Source organism: Sus scrofa, chromosome 3 (genome assembly GCF_000003025.6).
Source record: "Sus scrofa isolate TJ Tabasco breed Duroc chromosome 3, Sscrofa11.1, whole genome shotgun sequence".
Classification (NCBI taxonomy): Eukaryota; Metazoa; Chordata; class Mammalia; order Artiodactyla; family Suidae; genus Sus; species Sus scrofa.
Genome location: NC_010445.4, coordinates 33,638,665 through 33,655,926, shown reverse-complemented (window position 1 = coordinate 33,655,926; position 17,262 = coordinate 33,638,665). Strand labels below are relative to the sequence as shown.

Here is a 17,262-nt window from a genome sequence, read left to right as displayed (position 1 = left end):
GCCACTTAGAAGTTTTTTTGTGGACTCCAAGGCTCAACTTGCTAATCTAGGAAATTGGTCTCTGAAATAAACGAAGACTCGCTTCGCAAGTTCATTCACCTTCTTCACTTCCCTCTTCTCTTTGGAAGCCCAAGAGTCTGGCGTAGGAGGCTGTCACCCACTACATCCCTCAGTCCCAGGGGCCCAGTAGCTGGACTAGACTTTGCGTCCCCCGGGGCCTCGGAAGCGCCGGAAAAGCCCCCTCGGGGTGCGGCCGCGGGGCCAGGTCACGTGACCCCCGCACGCCGCCTGGCAGCTGCGGCTGCAACTAGCGCGCATGCGCATTTCTCTATCCTCCCCACCTCGGTTGGCTCCGACGCAACCACTGTCAGCTCCTCCCCTCTGTCCCAGTCTTCATCCTTCCTGACTTTCACTCCCTTTCCCCCGCCCACTGGTTACGTCAGGCGGACAGGCCTACGAGCCAATCACGGCTCTATATTCAGGGGACGGCACGCGGAACCGGTCGGATCGGACCAATGGGGGCTCTCGGAGTGGGCGCGCCCCAACTGGGCAGGGGAGCCGGGGCCGAGTGGGCGGTGCTTCCCCAGTCAGCATGTGGGCGGGGGAGGGCGGTGACCAGCAGCCGCAGAGGCGTCGACGGCGGCGGCGACGACGAAGACGTTCCTCAGTCTTCGGGGTGGGCTCGGTGGCGCAGGCCGGGCTTCGCGGAGGTCTCGGTGGTCTGCGGCGGCGGCCCTAGAGAGGCCGCGGCGCTATGGCGTGGTGGTAGACCGGCTCAGGCCGGCGAGGCGAGGGGCGGCGGCGATCATCCGGTCCGCGGCGACCTTCGGCGGGGCCCGGGGGTAGGGAGACTCGGGGCGGGGGTCGTCCCGGACAGCGCGGGGCCGCGGGGCGGGGCTCGCAGGCCGTCGGGGTGCAGGAGGTCTGGGTCGCCGCGAGGAGCCGCCGCCGGCCGCTGGGCCCCGCCACCGGGCCGCTCGACGACGACGCTCCCGCGGGAGCCCCGCCTGAGGAGGACGCGGCGGCGGCGGCGAGGCCGCGGGAGGCCGCGGAGGATGGAGGAGCGGAAAGAGGAGGGCGAGGCCGAGATCCAGGAGCACGGGCCCGAGCACTGGTTTTCCAAGTGGGAGCGGCAGTGCCTGGCCGAGGCGGAGCAGGACGAGCAGCTGCCCCCCGAGCTGCAGGAGGAGGCGGCGGCCGCCGCGCAGCCCGAGCACAAGCAGCAGAAACTGTGGCACCTCTTCCAGAACTCGGCCACCGCCGTGGCCCAGCTCTACAAAGGTGAGGGCTGCTGCCGCCATCTTGCGCCGTCGCCCCCGTCGCCGCCGCCTAGGGCCCGGCTGTCGGGCGGTCGGCGGAGAGTCCGGGGTTGGCGGTGGGGTTGGGCGGTCTCCGAGGCTCCGGCCGTCGCGTCGCGGCCCTGCCGCCCCCTCCCCGCAAGATGGCGTCGCGGGAGGCGGGCCGTCGGGAGGCGCCCGGGGGGTGGCCCGGGGCGGGCGCTGGGGGCTCCTGCGTTGGGGGCCGCCCGGGGGGCCCCTCGCTTCTGGGGCCGGGCCGCCGGGCGCCCGGGGCCTGTGAGGGGAGGGGAGGGGCCCCCGGTCACAAAATGGCGAAGGGAGGCTCCGGGGCGGCCTATTGTGCCGGAGCCGGTCTCGGGGCGGGGACTTTGAGGGGGCGCCTCCCACCGCCGCGCCTGGGCCCCGGCTGCGCCCCGCGTCCCGCGTCCCCCCCTGGCCGCCCGCCGCGACCCCCTTCCTGCCGGCCCCCGACCCAGTGCGGGATCCCGAAAACCTTGAACAAAATGGCGAAACCTAATATGGCCGTTCCGGAGTGATTGACGCCCAAATAACATTGCTTTCTCTCTCTCTCCCCCCTCCCCCCTCGCCCCGTCTTTGTGCATTTCTTTCTTTCTTTTTTTTTTTTTTTTTCTCTTTTTGTCGTCTTTCAGACCGAGTGTGTCAGCAGCCAGGACTTTCTCTCTGGGTCCCCTTCCAAAACGCAGCCACCGCTGTCACCAACCTCTACAAAGGTAACGCTAACCTTGCTGCATTGCCGACTAAGGGGAAGGGCAGCCTGAGTCAGGGGATAAGTACGGCGTTCCGAGGGCATTGGCCACCTTGACCTGGCCCCGGGTCGAGGAGTGTTTTCTGCTCCTGAATCCAGCCATTAATAGCTTGCAACTAGAGAATACCGGTGGTGGTATATACCTAGATAGCCGATTCTCAGCTAGGGGGCATTTGTCCCCCCTCGGCGACATTTGGCAATGTCTGGGGGCATTTGTGGGTGTCATCATTTAGAGGAGGCTGCTGAATATCCTGTGGTGCTGAAACAGCCTCCCCACTCCCACGTCGGCCCTGGCAGTAGTGTCGAGGTTGAAAAGCTCAAAGCTGGAGACCCTGGGAAGAATTTATGTCTCACAGAGAGGTGGAAGGCACACTGGTGGAAAAGCATCTCTTGGAAAAGGTTTTGAGTTTAGGCAATTCCCAGAATAGTGGTGGCATAGCATTTAAGTGCGTCGAAAAGTAGCTAATTGGAATAATATGTGCGCATATTAGCACCCTGCTTTTTCCTAGCAAGTCATGGATGTTTGCCTTCAAAACCAATTGTACTTCGTTGGCAGGAGATCTGTGATCGGAGTTTGAGTTGATTTGTGTTTCATGGTAGTGCTTTTCTGCAGTTAATCCCCTCCCCGCCCCCATGTGAAGGTATGTGGGTAAATGTTCTTGCCCATCATGCTTCCTTAGTAACAATGGGTTTAGATTTTGTGCATTACTCTCATTTCGAAGATTTGGAAATTTGGGTTTGATTTTTGGCAAGGTTTCTCTGGAAAAAGGATTTGAATTTGAATGCTAGTGTTAGTAATCGTGTAATTAAATCCTTTTAAACTTTTAGAAAGTGCTGATAAATGCTGTAAAGCTTTGTGCATTTCAAAATTATCGAACTTTGTTTCAACTATTGAAGCACAGGCTGTGGATCGACTTGATTCTCAGATTCCTTTTCTTGCATAAGAATGAGCAAATTAAGGTAGCATTTTATGGAAGAAATATCCTTTATTTTGGATTACCTGGGTAGAACTTGCAGGTTTTGGGAATCGTAATTTGAGAACGTAAACAGAATTGAATGGAAAGTTAGGGAATGAGGAACTGATAGGCTAGGCTTAATGAGAAAAGGGAAACAGTATTAAAGGGTGCCAGTGGTCAACTTTGATTTTATGTAATTCAGTTCCTTAGATTTTGACTCTGACATCTATTACTGCTTGAGAGTTTTGAACATTCTCTGGAATGGTTTTTGGTTTCACTGAGGCAGGAAATTTTGAAATATTTGAAACTCATTTTTAAAAAAACTCAACTTTCTTGGGGTATAAATTTATATACAGCGAATCACCTTTTTAAAGATGGATAGCTTGAGTTTGACATACATTGTTAGTGAATGGAATATATTTATCCCCCACCCTCACCCGTGAACACCACGGATCTGCTTGCTGTATGTAGGGTTTTTGTTTACATAATATAATAAATAGAATCTTATGGTATGTAGCTATTTGTGTCTGGCTTCTACTTTTAATGTTTTTGGGGTTGATTTACAGAGTTGGCTTTGCAGGTAGTGATAGCTCAGGGCTTTTTCATTCTCAGTAGTGTTCTGTTTTGTGGAGGTATCACATTTTAGCCATTTGCTTTTTGCAGTTATTTTTTGTTTAAGGGGAAGGCAGCCTGTTTCTTTAGTTCCTTCTATGTGCCAGGCTCTTTGACTAGGTCATACAAAAGTATGAATATCCTCTGGCTTTCAGTTATTGGTACTGTGTGCTCCCAGAATGTTATCTCTTTAGGACTACAGCTGGCAGCTTTCTTTGGTGTTATTTATTTGTTTATTTTCCTTTTTAGGGCCGCACCCGCGGCATGTGGAGGTTTCCAGGCTAGGGGTCGAATTGGAGCTACAGCTGCCAGCCTACGCCACAGCCACACCAGAACCGAGCTGTGTCTACGACCTACACCACAGCTCAGGGCAATGTCGGATCATTAACCCACTGAGCGAGGCCAGGGATTGAACCCTCAACTTCATGGTTCCTAGTTGGATTCGTTAACCTCTGGGCCATGACAGGAACTCCTCTGTTAATTTTTCGTATGAAAAGATAGGCTCAGAAGCTGAACTCGGAAATAAACCTTAATTTGATTACTTGATTTGAAAATGCTTCTTAAAATGTTTTCTTTGTTTAAGAAACTTTAATTAAAGGCCTTAAATTTGTTTTTAAATAAACATGGGAAGTTCTTGCATTACTGCAAATGCTGTATTGTTAGTCCAGCGTTAGTTTTGTCTTGTATCGTGTTTCTGTAAAATGAAATAACGTCTCTAATGGTTATGGTTAGCTGTGGTTTGTGAAGTTTGGTAGTAGTATAGCATCGTTATTAACCGATTCACAGAAAGTGTGGATAAGCTCTGAAGATCTTCAGATTCCTCCTCCTTTTCAGGGTGTGGTCTTTATAAAGAACAAGAGTGCAGCTGTAGGAGTAATTGGGTTCTTAAATAGAACCAATAAAATTAGCAAGATAGTGTCACAGTTCATGTAGCTGTAAGTAGTGATATATTTGGAGTGCTCACAGTTTTGATGAAATATTTACATGGGATTTACGGGGGGGAGATTTCGGGGGGATATCTGGAAATGGGCAATGCTCTTGTGTTGTGTATGATTAAGCCCTTATCTGACAAGCTAAAAATGGCTCATTTTGCAGCCTGGGGAGAGGTTGGCACTTGAACTAGCTCCTTGATAACACCTAAAACGAGCATGAGGGAAAGTCAGAATTGAGGTTAAAGTCTTGCAGAAGGCCCCTTTTGATTGCCTGTGGGGCTTTGAAAAATTGAACATTCGTTTGGTTTAGTGTGGCTGGGTGGGGGGACTTGGAGGAGAGAGAGGCGGGCATCATCAGTGTGGACAGAATTCGGCAAAGTGGAGTGCTAGTTCCTTCTACCTACATAGTAAACTGTTGGGTCAGCCTTTGGCATCCTTTTTTTTGGAAGGTAAGAAAATGGCTGTTTTTTGTTTTTGCTTTGATTTGATAAATGTAAAGAAAGTGATTGGTTTATTAAATACTCAGTAGGGTTGTGTATCTGGCTTAGTACATTGTTTGATTTTTGCAGCTAAAGGCAGTGAAGTTTCTGAGGTGGTTTTCACCAAGCCTGGGTTCATGGTTACCTGACAAATGCATGGTCACGCCTGTCTCTGTCTTGCTGCTTAAATCCACCTCCCATTTCCTTGGGAGACCTGTTTCAGTCTCGCTTGTGACTCCTCATTAGGGAAGTATCCTTTACTGAATTCTAAATTCTTTCTATCATTGGGGCTCCTTGCTCAATAGAGGTTGCATAGGTGGCTGTCTTTTGGGAACAAAACTGTCCTGTTGAACCTCTTGTGGTCAGATGGACCAGTGATTTAATTGTTATTTCTCTCAGCTTTATAATGTTTTCTTTGATTTTTGTTGTAAGTTAAGCTCCAGTCTCCTACCTTCACATTTTAAAACTGTGTCTGAAATGTTAACTGCCTGGAGAGTTCTACCACATATGTTGAGCATTCTCTCCCCCCCCCCCCCTTTTTTTTTTTTTTAATGCTTGCACCCATAGCATGTGGAGGTTCCCAGGCTAGGGATCTAATCAGAGCTGTAGCTGCTGACCTACACCACAGTCACAGCAACGTAGGATCCGAGCGCAACTTAGACCACAACTCACCTACACCACAGCTCACAGCAGCACTGTATTCTTAACCCATTGAGCAAAGCCAGGGACTGAACCCTTGTCATCATGGATACTAGCCGGGTTTGTTACCCCTGAGCCATGAGGGGAACTCCCAGAGCTTTCTCTTGATACTGTTTATATTAAAGGTGTTTCGGATCTTCTCCTCCACCAGCCTTTGCCCCCCCTAAGTGTGACTGTACTCTAGCAGTACTTGTTGAAGGCCAGCAGCATCATTATGGAGTCTTCTGCTGCATTTTAGACAGTTAACTATAACTGCTTAGTTGCATGGTCCTGGAGAAAATGGAACAAAATATTTCACCATTATGTTCCTTCATTTTGTCAACTGAGGTAGGGTTAATTAAGTATAGACTCTTAGTATGGCATGTAGTGAGTCTTCAAGCATGGACTGTGTTGGTCAGATTCTATTTTTTAGGTATGTCTGGCTATGGACAGTGCTTAAGATGAAGGGAAGGATTCTTATTTTCGTGTTGGAATAACTTTTGTGGTGGGTACTTCTTTCTCTTTCCCTAAAAGGGCTATAAATGTAAATAGAATTGAGAGGTGAGAAAAATCATAGCATGATGCCTTTAAAGTCTTTGATGAGCTATCTTGCTGCCAGAGCCTCTTTGTAATATGTCGGCTCATTTGATCGTGGCCCTCTTGGGCTGTATGTGAACTGAAAGTGAATGGACCATACTGAAAATTTGTGGACGAGTGATTGGTTTATAAACAAGTGGTCAGAGAAAGCATACCGGAAGGCTGTTACTGAAATTTCAGCTTACTTTTTTTTTTGGTCTTTTTGCCTTTTCTCAAGGCCTCTCCCACGGCATATGGAGGTTCCCAGGCTAGGGTGGAATCAGAGCTGTAGCCACCGGCCTACACCACAGCCAAAGCAACGCTGGATCCTTAACCCACTGAGCAAGGCCAGGGATCGAACCCGAAATGTCATGGTTCCTACTCAGATTTGTTAACCACTGAGCCACGACGGGAACTCCTCAGCTTACATTTTGACGTTCTGGAGTTGGTTTGTGACTTACCCTTCTTCTTAAAAAAAAACCTGTTGTGATTTGAGTGTTCCAAATGTTTTGGTATAGATTATGATTAGAAACCATGAGTCTTGTGGTTGCCTGGGGGGAGGGGGAGGAATTGGGATGGACTGGGAGTTTGGGGTTCATAGATGCAAATTATTGCATTTGGAGTGGATAAGCAGTGAGATCCTGATGTATAGCACAGGGAACTATATCCAGTCACTTGTGATGGAACATGATGGAGGATAATGTGAGAAAAAGAATATATATATATATAAGTGTGTGTGTGTGTGTGAGAGAGACTGGGTCACTTTGCTGTACAGCAGAAATTGATGACACTGTAAATCAACTACAATGGGAAAAATAAAAATAATAAAAAATCAAAAAGGAACCTTAGGAATTCTGGTTGCAGTGCAGCGAAAATGAATCTGAGTAGAAACCATGAGGTTGCAGGTTTAATCCCTGGCCTTTGCTCAGCGGGTTAAGGTTCCAGCTTTGCTTGAGCTGTGGTGTAGGTCACAGATATGGCTCAGATCCGGAGTTGCTGTAGCTGTGGTGTAGGCTGGCAGCTGCAGCTCACATTTGACCCCTAGTCTGGAACTTCCATGTTCTGTGAGAGAAGCGCTAAAAAAAAAAAAACCTGAGTCTTATTATTAAACCAAGAAGCAGCAGCCTCAGTCATTATTAATATTGTTTATAGATTGTTTCTGTGAATTTTTGTAGAAGATAGTCTTTTTCTTAACGTGTGATTTTTTTTTTTTTTTTTTTTTTTGGGTATAAGGATATGTTGGCTGCAAGTACCAGAACATACAAGTCAGGCTGGCTTCTGTGGTGTGGACATAGATCAGTTGCTCTCTGACTTAAAGGCTGAGGGTGGAATTGACTAAATCCAGTGGCTCAGGCCTCCTGCTCTATGGCTTTCTACTCCGCTCGTGTGTGCTAGCTTTGTCCTTAGGCTACTTTCAGTATATTGGCATCTCATACTGAACGTTTTAGGGTCACTCATGGAAGGTTGGAAGAGCTCAGAAGTTTCTTTCTCTGGGGCTGCCAGAAAATGACTCTTGTCTCTTGGACAGAATTGGGTTGCATGGTTACTAAGAACCAATTTCATAGCCACAGTCGGGGGCTATACAGACTTAACTGAAAAGTTTCACCCCTTGAGCACATATGGAGAAGATGTTCTCTAGAGCTATCTAAACAAAAATTTCAGCAAGGGAGGACAGGATTGGATGCCAGGCAACTGTGGCACTGGGATTTTTCCTTGGTTCCTTCCTTTGTGTGTGCCAGGTGAAGATTAAGTCAATGTATAACTTCGCTAGAAATTAGTGTTTCTTTTTGGATACTACTTCATTAGGGAATACATAGAAATTGCTTCCTCAAAACAATTGAAAAACAGTTTTATTTTGGCCATGACTCTCATTTGTTAGGCTCTGCCCTTGGCATATGGAAGTTCTCAGGCCAGGGATTGAACCTGTGCCACAGCAGTAACCTGAGCCACAGCAGTGACAATACGGAGTTCTTAACAGCTAGGCCACCAGGGGACTCTTCAACTAAAACATATAAAACACTTTTTTTTCCCTGAAGCAGACTAGTTGGTCAGTGCAGATTTAATTCTAAGTCAAATGTTTTGTGACTAGTTGTCTTTGGAAATGGTGCTTTGATCTAGCAGTGTGATTTTTTTTTTCTGGTTTGTAGGTTCTCTAAGGGGAAGGGGAAATTAATTCTTGAGGAAGATATATGCTGTAGAATTTTGCCTATTTGGCAAGGCCCTTTGAGCTTTAGTTCCAGTTCCTTGTTTATGAAATTTGGATATCTGTTATGGCTAACTCACATAAGGTTTGTGAGTATCAAAAGCTATAAAAAGTGAAATTTGATTGTCTCTGTGTTTTCTGTGAAAAAGTTCTGCATTTGGTCTTCATCTCAGAAATAAATCAGTATGATTCTGTGCCTGCTGCTCTTGCTAGTCGTGGGGAAAGGAGACTAATAAAATCTTCTGCATTTGATTTCAGCTACTCATACAAAAACGTTTTTTTCCTGAAAAATATGAAACGAGATATCTACTGTGACTTGTTTGAATTTTGTTTCTTGAATAAGGAAATGAATGTGTTGCTGGGTTGACCTTTTGATGCCCTTGGACTTTGCCTAACCTTTATGTTTATGGCCCTTTTCCACAGTGGCTTTGTGAAATCGTTTCAGTAGCATTTTTTTTTTTTTTTTTGTCTTTTTGCTATTTCTTTGGGCCGCTCCCGCGGCATATGGAGGTTCCCAGGCTAGGGGTCGAATCGGAGCTGTAGCTGCCAGCCTACGCCAGAGCCACAGCAACGCTGGATCCGAGCAGCGTCTGCAACCTACACCACAGCTCACGGCAACGCCGGATCCTTAACCCACTGAGCAAGGGCAGGGACCGAACCCACAACCTCATGGTTCTTAGTCGGATTCGTTAACCACTGCGCCACGACGGGAACTCCATATTTCTTTAAAATAGTGTTGGATGCAAGACTATTCCCGTAGTTTCTGTGCTCTGCACTTCAAGAATTTGAGGGTCTACTTGTCAGGGTTCAAGTGTATTCAAAGCAGTCTTTGATTGAGAGGCTGTGTGTGTGTGTGTGAGAGAGATCCTACTGGACACTAAATTAACCTGTGATTAAAAGTCTAGTCTGGGCATTCCTAAGATTCTCCAGTAAGCAATAATGTCTCTCCTACTTAGGAATGATAGGAGGGTTTTATTTTCAACCAAGTTAACTCTTTAAAGTTCTTAAACATAAGGACTGTATTTTGTTTTATTTATGTATTTATTTTTCTTTTTACAGCCACACCTGCAGCATATGAAAGTTCCCAGGCTAGGGGTTGAATCAGAGCTGCAGCTGCAGGCCTACTCCACAGCCATGCCAGATCTAAGCTGCATCCACAGCTTGCAGCAGCACTGGATCCTTAACCCACTGAGTGAGGCCAGGGATTGAACCAGCATCCTTATGCATGGGTTCTTAACCTGCTGAGCCCAAATTATTTGCTTTTTTAATTAAAAAATTTTTCACTTATAAGAGTATGGAAGTTCCCAGGCCAGGGATCAAATCTGAGCTGCATCTGTGACCTATGGCACAGCTGCAGCAATGCCAGAAGGGACTGTATTTTATTTTATTTTTTTAGGGCCTCACTTGCAGTATATATATGGAAGTTCCCAGGCTAGAGGTAGAATTGGAGCTGTAGCTGCTGGCCCACACTACAGTCATCATGAGGGATCTGAGCTGCAGCTTTGACTTCCATCACAGCGCATGGCAACACCAGATCCTTAACCCACTGAATAGGGCCAGGGATTGAACCCATGTCCTCATGGATACTAGTTGGATTCTTTACTGCTGGAGCCACAGCAGGAACTCCAGAAGGGACTATGTTGTAAATACTTGAGTGTCAACATGAGATTTTAAGGAAATAACTGAGATTGGATTAATCTGGGTGGTAAATTAATTGGAATTGGTTTTCAGGATAGGCTGTTAATGGTATCAAACCAAATTATGTGCAGGCAGTGCAAAAGCATGCACCAGAAGACCTGAAAGGTTGTTACACTTGTCTTTTCTCCTGATCCTGTTACTCTATAAAAGTCTATTTACAAAATGCTTGTTGTTTTTAAGTATGTTCTTGATTCGTTTTGATGTTGAGACTTGTGCAGAAGTTTTGAGGTGAAATGGTCAGTTGGTTACATTTTAAAAGAGGTTCACAACTTACTACATAATTGCCTTCCTTCTAAAACTATAAACATTTGAGTTTTCCACTTTTGTTCACCTGTGATGAAAGCATCAGTCCCTTGCAGATTTGACTTTTGGGATTTCCTTGCGTCCACAGTCAGAACAAATCAAAACTTTGCCAAGCTCTTTCTTCTCAGGATTGTCAGTTTATTTTTATTTAAAAAAAAAAATTTTTTTTTTTTTTTGGTCTTTTTGCCATTTCTTGGGCCGCTCCTGCGGCATGTGGAGGTTCCCAGGCTAGGGGTCTAATCGGAGCTATAGCCGCCAGCCTACGCCAGAGCCACAGCAACTCGGGATCCGAGCCGCGTCTGCGACCTACACCACAGCTCACGGCAACACCGGATCCTTAACACACTGAGCAAGGGCAGGGATCGAACCCGCAACCTCATGGTTCCTAGTCGGATTTGTTAACCACTGTGCCAGGATGGGAATTCCAGGATTGTCAGTTTAAAAAAAAAAAATTTTTTTTTTTTTTTTTAATCACCTCATGTGGCTCCTTCCCTTCTTGAGTTTCATATCAAATTCAGCTTTTCTTATTTGCTGTCTGGTTTGCTAGGTGTACATTAACATGGCTGCTTCATCTTTTCACTATCCACGCTTGCTTCAGACTTGTTTCTTGTACCTCTTTCACGCTTTCAGCTTTTTTCCCCCTCTGTATTTCCAGTTCCAGGCCTACCCCCATTTGATTCTCGAAAAATAAAATTTCCTGAGTCATTCTGCCTGGAAACAAAAACTTCTTTCTCTAGTTAGCTTGGTAATAACAGCACTGTTAGGTAGGGCAGTTTGTAGAAACCTGTTGCCTGTAGGTTCATAGCACTCTAGCTTATTCTCCTTTCAGTGGTCCCATGGGATGGGCTTAGTTTTACTCAATGACTTGATTTCTCCGGATGTTTCCAACTCTTTCAGAATCACTTCAGGTCCACATACAGCTTGACAAAGTCATCTAGAGATTATCCATCCCTTATCTAAGGTTGGGTTCGTGGAGGTCTTTAAGAGATGGGAGAGTGCTATATTATCCTCTTGAAACCGGATTCATGCTTGCTTTATGAGGAAATGAGAAATCTGAAGACATTCACATTGTAACTTGGCCATTCTAGTAGTGAGACAACTGGAGAGATTACTTCATTCACTAGTAGCTTTTTTTATATCTGTAAAGTTAGAATAATCTTAAAGCTGTGGAATGCCCATAGTGGTGCAGCAGAAACGAATCCGACTAGGAACCATGTGGTTGCGTGTTCAATCCCTGGCCTCACTCTCTGGGTTGAGGACCTGGGTTGCCAAGAGCTGTGGTGGTGTAGGTCGCATATGCGGCTTGGATCCTGAGTTGCTCTGGCTGTGGTGTAGGCCAGCAGCTGTAGCTCACATTAGACCCCTAGCCTGGGAACCTCCATATGCCGTGGGTACGGCCCTAAAAAAGAAAAAAAAAAATCTTAAAGTTGTGATGGAGTTTAATATTTTTAAGAGTGCTCCCATGGGTAACTTCTTCCATTTTTCTTTTTAACTTTTAACAATAAGGAGTAATAATTTGCTAAGGAATGGACCTTGCTATAAAGTTCTGCTTATGCTGCCCTCTTGCTGTCTTTTAAAATAAAGCAAATTCATGAAGCTTGAGATCTTCCATGTCTGGATTATTGTCTTTCTGGGACAGAGCCTTTTATTCATTGATTATGCTCTCTTTTTCAGAGTCTACTTTAGATGTAGCAGACATCTTGATTTTTAAAAAACATTGAGGACAGGAAAAGTAATAGAGGAATGATTTTTTTGTGTTAAATAAGAATTTGTACTTGTACAAAGGTCTAGAGATAAAGGAACCATATTTTTTGTCATTAAAGATATATTTGTGATTTTCTGCTGGCATAGCAGCTAAACTAAAAATAAATTGCAGCGACTCAGTTTCCTAGTTTTTTTAGGGGATGGGGTGGGGGGAGGTGCACTCCTGGTATATGCAGGTTCCCAGGCTAGAGGTAGAATTGGAGCTGCAGCTGCTGGCCTACACCACAGCTCACAGCAATGCCAGATCCTTAACACACTTAGTGAGGCCAGGGATCAAACCTGTGTCCTCATGGATTCTAGTTAGATTTGTTTCTGCTCAGTCACAACGGAAATTCCCCAAGTACTTTTTTAAGCTGTATAAAACCACTAAAGGGTAGGCATCATTTTACTGAAAATTTGGGGGGCTGTATTTACAGGGAAAATAGGAGACCAGTCTGAGATTTTAGGACAGGATTTTTTGAGAATGATTATGAGTTACAGAAAACTGTTGGGAACTGGAAGCAGAATGAAAACATACTGGGGAAATGAATGAAGCTTTTTGTTTTCACCGTGCTGTTTGGTTTTGTTGAGTAGTCAGAATTAATTTCCCCTTATTTCTAAAATGTTTGCTGCTACTTTGAGTGTGTTCTCAGTTCTTGGTGGTGAACCTGTCGTTGGGAGTACCTCTTTGTCCAGAATCACTTGATACATGTAGGGGGAGCGTGGCCTGAGTAATTTTGCAGTATTTAGTTAGGATGAACCATGTGATGCTTTTATGTAGAATTCGTGAGGATTTACTCTTTTTTGAAAGAGCAAAGTATTGCTTAGTGGTTAAAAACCACACACTGCAACAAAAATCCCAGCTCTTGAATACTGTGGATGTGTTTTCACTGTGCCTGTTTCCTCACTTGCAGTGAGGGGCCAGTAGTAGTACCGTTCTCCTGTACCTTTCTTCTCAGATGAAGCTGGATATCGTTCCAATAAACATTTCATGATTTACCCACTGTTAGCATCATCAAACAAGCTAGCTTAATTCGATCTAGTAAGCTTTTTAAGGAAATAGCATTATTAAAACGGTAATTTGGGAGTTCCCTCCTGGTGCAGTAGGCTAAGGATTTGGTGTCACTGCTGTGGCTCTGGTCAGTGCTGAGGTGAGGTTTGATTCCTGGCCTGGGAACTTCCTCAGCAACCCCCCCCCCCACGGTAATTTGACTAACAATTATTCCCTCTATTAAAAACATTTTTGTAATTGAAATATAGTTGATTTACAATGTTGTGCCGTTTCTGTTGTACAGCAAAATGACTCTTATATGTGTATATTCTAGATGATTGGCTATAGTTCCTGTGCTATACAGTAGGACCTTATTGTTTATCCATTCAAAGTTTAATAGTTTGCATCTGCTAACCCCAAGGTGGAAGTTCTAGCACTGTGTGATGTGTTAACGGAATTTAGACCATTATGATGATATGTCATGTATAACATTTCAAACATGAATGAAATACAGTTCACTTCAGTAAATTACTGATGGACTTCCTGACACCCGTTTTGGTGAGCTTGTGAAAGGGTTTTCTTTAGGAGAGAATGTAGCTTGGCTGTACTGATAATCACATGCCTTTTTCTCATCCTTTTTTTCTAACAGAAAGCGTGGATACCCATCAGCGAAGTTTTGATATTGGAATTCAGATTGGCTATCAGCGACGCAATAAGGATGTGTTGGCTTGGGTTAAAAAGCGCAGAAGAACTATTCGTAGAGAAGATTTGATCAGCTTCCTGTGTGGAAAAGTTCCTCCACCACGAAACTCTAGAGCTCCCCCAAGACTGACTGTAGTGTCCCCTAACCGAGCTACTTCAACGGAAACTAGCTCATCTGTAGAGACTGATTTGCAACCCTTCCGGGAAGCCATAGCTCTGCATGGTAAAGCCGTTTAAACATATTTCTTTGGAAAAATGGTTAAGAGTGTGCCTGTGGACCCATTTTCACATTTAGGTTTAGGTCCAGATATACTGTCTGTTTTTTGTCTATTATAGTAATTACTTGCTCTAGAAATGTTTAAATAGAATGTAAGCTAAGAACTTATATGGGCAATTTTTGAATGTTAGCCAGCTCATCCTAAAAAAGAAAAAATGTTTTTAGAAAGTTAGATTGAGCTGATTGGTGTTAACAATAACAGTCTTTTGCGACATTGACTAGAATTTATTGCTTTCCACTTATATTGTACATGTTTCCTTACTCTTCTGAGTCAAAGAGGAAGTTCTTAGTGTCTTAAGAATTCTTTGCATTTATAATTCCCTGGAGAGCCTAGTCCGTGACAGGCAAGAAAGGCAGATGACTGTCGGTCAGTTCTCATGGGAACTCCCTTTGACACCTTAGCTTATTGAGTGTACCTGTTGAGGGTGAGAGTTGACCCAAGAGGGTGTGGGCTGATATAAGAATAACTGACTTCCCTTATGTCTGTTGTCCCTTAGGTCCTTGCTTTGATAGTCAGGACTGTCAGAGGATAGGTCCATCACCACCTCCTCAGGCCAGACCTGCCATAAAAAGGCATTCTTGACTGAGGGGTTTAAGTATTACTGGAGAAGCCTGGGGTATGTGGTCAGTAAGTCTGTTGTTACTTGTTCTCTAATACAGACTTCCAGAGAGAACTGGGAGAGGCACTTCTATAAGATACTCAATACTACTGTAAAAATGAAACAACAAAATAATAAGACTTGGTTTAAGCCAAGATGAAAATATGAGTTGTGCAGATGACTAAGCAGGTAGAAGTAAGTTGTGAGTTAGTTTATGAGTCTTGTTAAAAGTTAAAATTTCTGGGCCATAGCTTAGGTCATCTAAAACAGTAACCTGGTAATTAAAAACTGAGATATATTCAAAGGGCTTCTATACCTTTGAATCTTTAGTGCTTACAGAGATTGTCTTGTTCTCTTAGGCAAACTTTGATCCTTTACCTGAAACCCCAGTCAAAACATGGGAGTTGGAAAAAGTGTTGTTTTTTTTCTTCCTAATTGTGAGTTTGCTTATGATAAGTTAAGGACATAAAAACATTTTGTTGCAAGGAAGTCCATGATGGATGGATGCAGTACTTAAGACTGCTTGCTGTTTCTAATATGGTAGAATAGTTAATGCCATCAGAATTTTTGAAACTCAGGCAAAATAGAAATTGATCTGTTTCTACTGAATTGAGTTTCACATCTTTTACCATTAAGTTTGGAAAAAAATTACTAAAAGTGTACAGTTTGTCAGATTAATTTTAGTGCATGGTAGTATTTGATGTAGTTGTCTTCCCTTAAGCATTTTGATTGTCTTTGTCATCAAGTGGATTTATGATTCATTCCGTATTTCTCTTGTTAAAATGTCTTTTTTCTGTATAATATTATACTGTAGAAGATAGTTTTAAGAAACATAAACGCCACTCTTGTTATAAATCTTAATGCTGTTGTACACATTGTAAAAAGGGCAAGCTAGCACCCCCTTCCACTATATTCTCCAGCTCCCATTACTTTTTTTCTTAAATTGAGCTTGTTCAACTTGTGATGTTTTACTGAAATTTGGGAGTTTTTAAGCGATGATGTAGTTTTAAATTTTGACATATGTTTAAATTGTGAGGGTTTTAAAGCGTTTGATTATAAAGCTATATAGACAAATAACCTTCCTCTTGAATAAACTTACGAAGTAGTGCCAATCCAGGATATATTGGATTCCTAGGGTTCATACACTGTGAATTCATATAGTTAAAACATGAAGTTATAATAAATAGGGCCCCTTGAAAAGAGTACATAGAAACATAAATTATACTGAGTTTTGTGTTCTCCTGGAGTTAGGGGACGTTAGTGTATTGAGAAGAATGCTAGTCTGTTTGGAGTATTTTAAATAATTTGATTTCTAATAATAGGGCATTGTTAACTACATTGTTAAGCAGATTAATGACTGACTTTGCAACCTAATGTCTTCATGATCTGATTTATTGAACAGTCTGTAAATTGAAGTGTAATCTGTTCATATCTTTTGACATGTATTTGGAAACATTTTAATTAGGGTACGTACTTGTTAGAATTCAGTTTTGCATGTAATTTGCTTAGCCAGATTTATGAAATGTGAGGTCAAATTGAAGTTCTTGGAGAGAGTCTAAATCCATGAAGTTTTAAAGTGCCAGGGGGAGATAAGAAAAGAATTGATATGCTGAGGCAGATTGAAGTTTAAAATCAAAGCAAACATGATTGTAGCAAACACTGATTTGTTTCCCACAGAAAACCTCATCCTGTCCCTTTTTAAAAGAGAGGGCAGTTACCCTTCTAATTTTTCCTTTTTTATCAGCTCCTAAATTCCCACTCGCGCCAGAAGCGCACCCATATTTACTAGAAATACCTTCTTTTTTGGGACAAAAATGCCAGATGTAAGATAATTGTAGGGTATTTAGTGTAGACAGGGTGTGGTGATGAGTAAGGTTGTTTGATCAATACCCTCATGAGCCTTAGACTTAAGTACACAATTGCCATAAAAAGCATACCAGTTAATGGTTATCAAAGTTTCAATCAAAATTGTTAATTTATGGTTATTGAGGCTTAAGGAATATAATCCAGTGCTTTACTTTGGCATTTGTTTGCAACATATGTTGCTTATTTTTTTTGTGTACCATGATAGCTATTCATCTGGATACTAAACTCGGAGAAATCACAGAAATGCCTACATATGTGCTAAGCTGATTCCTGTCCTTCCCTTATTAATCCTTGTCTTAAAATAACGTTACAGAAAACTAACCTAGCTGAATTAATAGCTGGCATTTAATTTTTAGTTAAGCAGATTTCAGATAGACCAAAAACTCATCTGGACCATTTTGTGGTTCCCTGCCTTCCTCATTGTCCCTCTCTTAGTCATTCTTTCTCTTTTAGACCTTTTCCTATTCTTGTCTTCTCTTCAGGTTACTTGGGTCTCCGACCTTTCAGTGACTTTGGTTACATTCCCCAGGATTTAGTCCTTAGCCGCCACCTTCTGCAATCCCTTTAAGGGCCATCTCAGTCT

General features: G+C 43.8%; 1 protein-coding gene across 1 annotated transcript in view; it reads left to right on the top strand.

The window, feature by feature from the left end:
* The window catches only part of C3H16orf72 (chromosome 3 C16orf72 homolog), a 28,378-nt gene continuing 11,704 nt past the window's right edge, over positions 589-17,262 (top strand). The window contains exons 1-3 of the mRNA XM_003354616.4: positions 589-1,281; positions 1,949-2,029; positions 13,885-14,160. Coding sequence (XP_003354664.3) covers positions 1,056-1,281; positions 1,949-2,029; positions 13,885-14,160 — 583 coding nt within the window. The 5' untranslated portion in view covers positions 589-1,055. The remainder of the gene's footprint in view (positions 1,282-1,948; positions 2,030-13,884; positions 14,161-17,262) is intronic.